The 7,874-nt window shown below is 63.4% G+C and overlaps 2 protein-coding genes across 2 annotated transcripts; both read left to right on the forward strand.

Moving 5' to 3' along the window:
• The first annotated feature begins 22 nt into the window (after positions 1-22).
• On the forward strand, positions 23-4,458 carry ANAPC11 (anaphase promoting complex subunit 11). Its single transcript, XM_016163852.2, has 3 exons — positions 23-156; positions 582-701; positions 4,179-4,458. Exons 2-3 carry the CDS (start codon positions 593-595, stop codon positions 4,322-4,324), a joined length of 255 nt encoding a protein of 84 aa, XP_016019338.1. The 5' UTR covers positions 23-156; positions 582-592; the 3' UTR covers positions 4,325-4,458.
• A 2,332-nt stretch (positions 4,459-6,790) lies between these two features.
• NPB (neuropeptide B) lies at positions 6,791-7,361 on the forward strand. Its single transcript, XM_016163851.2, has 2 exons — positions 6,791-7,054; positions 7,208-7,361. Exons 1-2 carry the CDS (start codon positions 6,818-6,820, stop codon positions 7,334-7,336), a joined length of 366 nt encoding a protein of 121 aa, XP_016019337.1. The 5' UTR covers positions 6,791-6,817; the 3' UTR covers positions 7,337-7,361.
• Positions 7,362-7,874: the final 513 nt, after the last annotated feature.

Here is a 7,874-nt window from a genome sequence, read left to right on the forward strand (position 1 = left end):
GGGGCGGGGCGGCGCGTGCGCGCTAGGGCGCGGGTCTGGGCGGGCGCCGCAGCTGATCGCCGGGCTGCGGCCTCGGTCGTTTTTGTACCTTCCCGCGCGGGCGCCGGCGCTGCCAACTGAAGGCGGGCGAGGCTGCGCGCGAATAAATCCGCCTGGGTGCGAGGGATCAGGGGCGGGGCAGGGCGGGGCCGTTGGGGGGGGCAGGGCTGCACGCCCTTCCCGCCCCTCCTCTCGGGCGACCCCGGCTGGGTGGCGGTTTTCTGGGCGAAGTAGTGACAAGCGGGGTTTGAATCTTTGTGTGTCACCCCCGAATTAGTCACGTCCTCCAAGAAGTGCTGTATGGCATGTTCTTGCAGTTATCAGCGAAAGCCAGCGCACCTTTGGCTTTCTTGGCAGATGCCCTGAGTGCGAGGCGAGCCTCTGGAGCGATCGTGGCCCCTGCCCCAGGCACCCTTTCCCCTCTCGGCGGCTAAAGAGGTTCCTCAGAGGGCCCCTTGCCTCGAGTAGCATCCCTTGTTTGGTGCCTAAATACTGAAGCTCTGCAACTAAAGGCAGCAGGCGATCTCTTCCCTCGCCCGCAGGCTTTACCGCCATGAAGGTGAAGATCAAGTGCTGGAACGGCGTGGCTACTTGGCTCTGGGTGGCCAACGACGAGAACTGCGGCATCTGCCGGATGGCTTTCAATGGCTGCTGCCCGGACTGTGAGTGTCTCCCTGTGCTCACTCCCTGGAGCTCTGCTACTCGCCCTGCCCTCGCGTCTCCCCAGAAATAGCCGCACAAAGCCCCTGGGTTTTGGTTTTCCGTTCCTCAAGATAAGTTGGGAGAGAAAAGGCAAGCTGCTGGGGCCGTATTTGTATAAATACCACATCAAAAGTTTTGTAAGGAAAACTAGTGCACCCTTTTATGGTGATCACACTGGACTGGGGAACACGTGGAACAAAAAGATGTATAAAACTTGTTGAAAAATTTCAAACAAAAAATACAATATTATAAGGATGCTCTTCCCCCCTCCCCACCCCGTCACGGCACATAGAGTAACAGTGACTAACGTTCCATGTGTGCTTGAGGGTTTTGAGGAAGTGTTTTAAAGTAATGGATAAACATGACACCCCAGTCCACTCACTTCACTGGCATCTCTAAATGTAACTCCACTGTTGTCACATCAGACAACATGAAGATAATTCCTTAGTGTCACTGCCCATTCTTAGTCTTTGTTCTCATTTCTGCAGTTGTCCCCAAATGTCTTGTTCCTGGGTGGTCTGAACCAGGGTGTCGCATTTGGTGTCTCTGCTCCTTAGCTGTTTAGTACAGATCAGGCCTTTTCCAGACATCTGACTCCTTTAGGAAGCTCGACATGGTGTTGTCCTGCAGAATGCAGATTTCTTCTTTGTGATGTCTCTTGCCATTTTTTTTGTCCTTGGTAGTAGAAACGTGTGATTACATTTAGGTCAAAAAGCAGATTTCTGCACCAGCGAACTGAGTTTTTAGTCAGACCCAAGTGAACGTAAAGCAGAACCACGGTCAGGGCTTCACCTAACGGGCGGGGGCGGCCCCGGGAGGAAAGCGGGGCTTGGGGACTGCTGAGGAGAGCTGCTCGCGGCCCTGTAAATGACTGCGCCTATTTCGTGGGGCCAGACGAGTGCCCAGAATCATAACGGGGCTTTGTTTCTTGCAGTGAAATGCAAATCATTGAATTTTAGAGCAAATGTTATTTTATTCTGAGCTTAAACTTTCTATCCGCCTTGGCTGAAAGGAAGTCTCTTCACCGAGGAATGAATCCAATCCAATTTGATTCAATCAAGTGGGCGGGACTTACTCAGGCAGCCCTGGATCGGCTGTGCTTGATGAGAACAGTACCTACAAAGCCTGGTTTTGTGTCATCTATTGTAAGTCATCTTTCCTAAGCGGGATCCAGAAGGAGCAAATTCTTGCAACTTTCTAAGCAACACGATCGCTACTGCAAAGGCACTTTTGTGGCTGAGCCTTCAGGCGGGGCAGGCAAGCGACCTGTGTGCAGGGCCTTGCAGATGCTGGTCCAGCTGTGCTTGTGGCCGGCCATCTTCGCCTGTGCCACCTGCCTAGGTGTCATTGAAGCAGGGCTGCCAGCTGTAGAAAGTAAGGGCCCGGAGTCTGATCTTCGGACCTGCTGGGTGTTAACATGAGAGTGAGCACCTGGCTTGTGACGTGCAGGGTCAGACAAGCCTGAGGTGCCTTGTGTGCGGACTCAGTGGCACTGGTTCCTCTCGTGAGATAGACTCCTGCGGAAAACCAGGGGCAGCTGCGGCTGTCACAAAGTCGCCCTGCCCCAAAGGGCCGGGGTGTCAGTCTGTTGAGAGGTGTTTTGACCGAGGACTTTCATCCAGACACCAGCAGGCCTTGTGCTCGTCACATGCCCTGGGCAGGCCCCTTCCTCCAGTCTAGCTCCGCACTGGTGGCCTGGTGCCCTGATGGCCTGGTCGGTGGTAAGTGCGGCACGCCTGTTTGTAAGGGACTCTAGTGTTTGTAGGGCGATCCGGAGCAGGCTCTTCTGAGGTTAGGGAGGCACTAGGGTTGCATCGGGGGCTAACCCAGACCCTGAGTGGTACCACCTGGCTCCCGGCATGGGGCCTGCTCACCCCTCCCCCATAGCCTGAGGAGGAGTGGACAACATCATTTTGTGTTTGACAAGTATGTAGTTTACTGGTCGTTTTGTCATAAAAGCTTCAGGAAGGGAGTGACATTTTTGTCACAGAAAGGATATTTTAAAAGATTGAGAAACACTGCCCCAAACAAGTGAAGGTAGGGCCACGGCCACCCCGTCCCCCAACTTGGTGGGATGGATACCATGAGGTCAGGGGCAGGGAGGAAGCTGCATGTCCTCAGCAGACTCTGAAGCCCTTGTTTGTCCCTGACCTGGCACCCACCCTGGCGGCCTGACCGTGTGGCGGGGTGACGTGCAGGCTGCGGGGTGCTGAGGCTGGGCGAGGGCACAGGCCGGGGTCTCAGGCCCTCGAGCGGTGTGGAGCGGTCACGAAGAGGGCTCGGAGCTCGGCCGCGGCTGAGGCTGGGCGAGGGCACAGGCCGGGGTCTCGGGCCCTCGAGGGGTGTGGAGCGGTCACGAAGAGGGCTCGGAGCTCGGCCGCGGCTGAGGCTGGGCGAGGGCACAGGCCGGGGTCTCGGGCCCTCGAGCGGTGTGGAGCGGTCACGAAGAGGGCTCGGAACTCGGCCGCGGCAGTGTTTCCTTAGCTCGTCCCCACTTCCAGTGTCCAGAGTCAGGATCAGGACCGCAGATGACCAGCACTGGCCCTGTGGTCACAGGCCAAAGGCACTGTCCGTCCCGAGCACTGAGGACGTGCGTTGTAAATAGAGCTGCTGTCCGGACGCGATGTCTCCCGTGCACCAGGCCCCGGCTCGCCCGTGTGGTCCCTCGTGTTTGTGCGGCAGCGACCCTGGCTCCAGCCAGCATTGCATGGAGGTGGAGGCCCCCAAGGCAGTGGCGTGGGCGCAAGGCTCCCCCAGAGAGGGCGGGGCAGCGAGCTTCAGGTCCTCCTTGAGGTCCCTGGGGACCCTGTTCAGGGGCCTGGGGGAGGTCACTGCTGGCACAGCTGGCTGGCACAGTGTCTCATTCTCAGGCAGAGTAGGGTGTGCTGTCTGCACCAGGCCTCTGTGTGGAGGTCGCATTTCCGGAGTGGAGTGGCCTTGGAGGTGGGACCCTGTCAGGCTAGAACCGAAAAAAACGTGGACGATAGCTCCAGGCTCCAGCCCGCGACAGGCTGGACATAAACTCCAGTGTCCCCAGCCCCCTCCTGTGTACCGGACTGGGTCCCTGCCACCCAGGGGAAGAAACTTCCAGGCCCCAGGCCCAGTCTTTGTTCTTGATCAAGAGGGAGGGACGGTGCCTGCACAGATGTGCGCCTTCTGAGCGGCCGCCTGGACACGGCGACGTCGCAGCCCCGGCGTCTCAGGTCCGGCGGCCGAGCTGCAGGGCGTCTGTGCCGGGCTGTGGACCAGGCCCGAGCTGGTCGCTGCAGGCCTTCGCTTGGGGTGGCCCAGTGGCAGAATCAGCCACAACACTCCTGAAGCGTCTCCCCTGAGCCCCTGGCCACCTGCACGCCTCCGGGCCCCCTGGCTCGTCGCGCGCGCGCTCTGACCCGCTGTGACCCGCTCTGACCCGCGCGCCCTCCCCTGTCCCCGTGCAGGCAAGGTGCCGGGCGACGACTGCCCCCTGGTGTGGGGCCAGTGCTCGCACTGCTTCCACATGCACTGCATCCTCAAGTGGCTGAACGCGCAGCAGGTGCAGCAGCACTGCCCCATGTGCCGCCAGGAGTGGAAGTTCAAGGAGTGAGCCGGCCGCCCGCCGCCCGCCGCCCCGCGCAGACAGCCGCGCCGAGACCAGGACGGGGCCTGCGCTGTCCTCGTCACCGCGTTGACACTTTCATTGCATCAGGAAAACTCATTAAAGCGCCGAGCCTTGCCGGAGGCCTCTGGCTGCCTGTGCTCCTGGGCTCCCTGCGCCCGTGTGTGTTGATGTGAAAACTCATGAATAAACATGTGTGCGGGACTGCCGGGGCCTGAGTCACAGCCCAGACGCGAGGCGCAGGGTGAGCTGGCACAGCCCGGGGCAGCAGCGGCCAGCTCGGGCTGGCTCGGGCTGGCGCGGCAGAGGCCCTGGGGTCTGTTCTTGCCAATTGGCAGCGAAGGAACCGTGGCGCTGAGGCCCAGGGCCATCAGCCAGCTTCTCAGCTGACGGAGGCCAGCCCGGGGCTCTGGGGACCACCCCCAGTCTCGTCAGTGGGACCCTGGCTGGGCACTGCTGGTGGCCACTGCCCACTGTCCCTCCTGCCAGGCGGTGGGCTGTGAGGGTGCCGCTAAAGGTCGGCTCTTCCCTGAGGCCGACACCCGGCGTGGGGACCGATGTCTCCGACATCAGGCTCTGTATCCCTGAGTGTCTGAGGGCCTCCCCCCACCTCGGGATGGACAACTCTTGGGAGGCTCCTTTGGGCTTCTCTGCACCACAGCTCCTGTGGGCTGGCGGGCCCCCAGAGGGCCACTGTCCTGGCCCCAGGAGTCAGGCAGCTTCTGGGTAGAGATGGCTGCAGGCTGCGTGTCCCTGTGAGCAGCTGTCCTTTCTCTAGGACCCCTGCCCGGGGTCACTGCCCTGGGCCCTGTAGTAACCCCTTCTATCCAGTGAATGGCAGTTGCTGAGTCTGCCTGTTGTCAGCCCCAGGAGAGAGGACAGTTCACTTGGAGGGGTAGGCCTCCTGGTCACCCGTGTGGCACCCTCCCACCACCCAGACGTTGTGCCAGAGGAACAGGCCTGGGGACCGTCACCCTCACTGAGCCCTGAGATCCAGGGCCCCTTGCCGGCTGCTGTCCTGGGAGCGCGTACCCAAAGGACACGTGAACAGGATGTTCGGGGAGCATCGGCAGGGGAGCGGGTGCCCGAGTGAGCCTGACGTCCGATGTCGCCTGCCAGGGGAGGGTGGGTGGCCCCCCCTGGTTCCCCCCGAGGCCCTGCAGACAAAGCTAGGTCTGGCCCTGGGTCCTAGGCAGCCACTCCATACAGTGTGTTCGGAGCCCCAGTGGTGTCAGGGGAGGGAGGTGGCCCGTGGCCTGCTCCCCAGGCTTCCGCGTTTGCTGAGGGTTCTCTCCTGTGACAGAAGTGCGCACAGGGACCCCGTCTCCCAGGCTTTTCACCATCACCCACTGGGGGAGGTGCTCTTAGCCCACAGGGGTTTTCAGCTTGGCCCAGGTCACACAGCTCGTGCCGAGGGCCACCCGCACCTCCTGCCACTGGGACTTGTCGCCGTGTCCTGGGTTCCAGCCTGGTTCTCGGGGCCTGCTTGGTACTCCGAGTTGGATGCGCAGCTGCCCACCAGGCCCTGGACTTACCAGAGTCCAGCCGTCCACCTCCCAGGAAGCTCAGGACCCCGTGCTCTGAGCCCGCCCTCCCTGCCCAGCCGCCTCCGCCAGAGGCGCTGGCTCACACCGCCCACCGCACCTTCACCTCCACAGCCTCCTTGCCCCTGGGGAGCCGCCCCGCCCACCCTGTCATCAGCTCCTTGTTCCCCCTCCGTGTGGCTTCAGTCAGGGACTGGGTCCAATTCATCTGGATGCCGGCACATAGTTGGTGTTCAATAAAAGCTGTTAGGCAGCGACATGTCTCCTTCTCTTAGAGCAGCCCAGGACGTGTGGGGTGAAGGGAGAGAAGGCCCGCAGCCCCTGGGGCCACCACCTCAGGGGCCTCTGGGCTGTTCAGAGGGGCCTTGGCCTGGAAGCCCATTCTCTCGCAGGATGGGTGGGGGCGGCCCCTTTGATAGAGCCTGCCCCAGCCCCGCCCCGGGGCCAGGCCTCTTTGGAGCGGGGGAGGGGGGAGAACTCTGCCCCACTCCCTGCCTCAGTGTGGTCAGTGTCTTTCCTCAGCGCTGGGAGCACTGAGGACCTCTGGGGGGTGACTCTTAGGGCTGGGTGGCCCTGGGATAGGTTGGGGATTCACTGCTGCCCGACTGGCCCCTGCTCTGAGACCAGCAAACACCAGACCATGGCGATGGAAGCGGCCTGGGCCCCGCTCCCAGCAGCATCCACCGCCGCAGGGCTGGACACAGGACAGCAGGTGGGGGTGGGGAGGAGGAGGCGCCGGCCCCCGCCGAACGCTGGACCCACCTGCGCCTCCAGCCCTGGCCCGCACCAGCCTGAGGAGGCCCCACTGGTCCTCCGCGCCGCCCCCGCGCCCCTCAAGTCCCCCCCTTGCCCCGCCCCAGCCCCGCCGCAGATATAAGGCGCCTGGGCTGCGGGCTGCGACAGCTCCGAACCCCGACGCCTGAGCCGCTTCGTCGTCATGGCACGGCCCCCCACGCTGGTGGCCGCCGCCCTGGCGCTGTGTCTTGTGCTGGCGCCTTCGGGCCTCGCGTGGTACAAGCATGCGGCGGGGTCCGGCTTCCACTCGGTGGGCCGCGCCGCGGGGCTGCTGTCCGGCTTCCGCCGGGCCCAGTACGCGCGCCGCTCCGAGCCCCCCGTGGCACCCCCGGGCCGGGCCGGCGCCTTCCCGGAGCTGCGCCCCCGCCTGCGGAGCCCCGTGAGTGCGGACGGCGGGGATGCGGGCGCTGGAGGTCGGGGGCGGTGGGGGGCAAGGGGGTTGCGGGGCGCTGGAGGTAGGAAGCTGAGGAGAGGGGGCAGGCAGCGGGAATCGCGGGGCGCTGGCCGCCCCTCAGCCACCTCCCGCCCGCAGACCGTGTGCATCAGGCACGTCACCCCGCACCTGCACAGCTGCGAACGTCTCCCCGACGGCCGCGCCACCTTCCAGTGCAAGGCGGACGTCTCCCTGTCGCTCAGAGCCGCTGGCTGTCGCAGTGTCTGAGGCCGACGGACACTTGGAGTCGCTCGTCTCCCGCGTGGATCCCCGCAGCCCAGAACCCTGGCCCAGGACCGCCCCCCCCATCTCTGCAGTAAATGGCTAAATGAATAAAGGAGAAGTGCCACCGGCCTCGGAGTGGGGTGGGCACCGCCGGGGGGGGGGCGGGGGGCAGGGCCCGCTCGGTCTCCAAGCAGGGGCTCTGTCCCCAGACCACACTGGCGAGCTCCCACCAGGTCCCGCGGCTCTCCTGAAACGCCCGGCGCAGGAGGACCCCAAACCCCACTGCTGGGGAACGTTGCTGAGAACTTTGTGGGCCCCGGCCTTACCTGGCCCTGGAAGCTTTCGAGAAGCCCCGCCCAGCTGGGCCAGAGGCCCCGCCCCCACCCACCTCTTCCTCGTCGCATCGAGATTCCGCAGCCCGCTCCGGCGTTCCCCTGCGTTGACCCTGACCGCCCACCGGGGCAGCCCTCCTGCCTCCGAGCTGGCTTTCTCGAGGCGGCTGCTCTCCCTCACTGGAGCGGCAGCCCTTGGGGTCACTCCC

The sequence above is a fragment of the Rousettus aegyptiacus genome, unplaced genomic scaffold, assembly GCF_014176215.1.
Source record: "Rousettus aegyptiacus isolate mRouAeg1 unplaced genomic scaffold, mRouAeg1.p scaffold_m13_p_6, whole genome shotgun sequence".
In the NCBI taxonomy this organism is placed as follows: domain Eukaryota; kingdom Metazoa; phylum Chordata; class Mammalia; order Chiroptera; family Pteropodidae; genus Rousettus; species Rousettus aegyptiacus.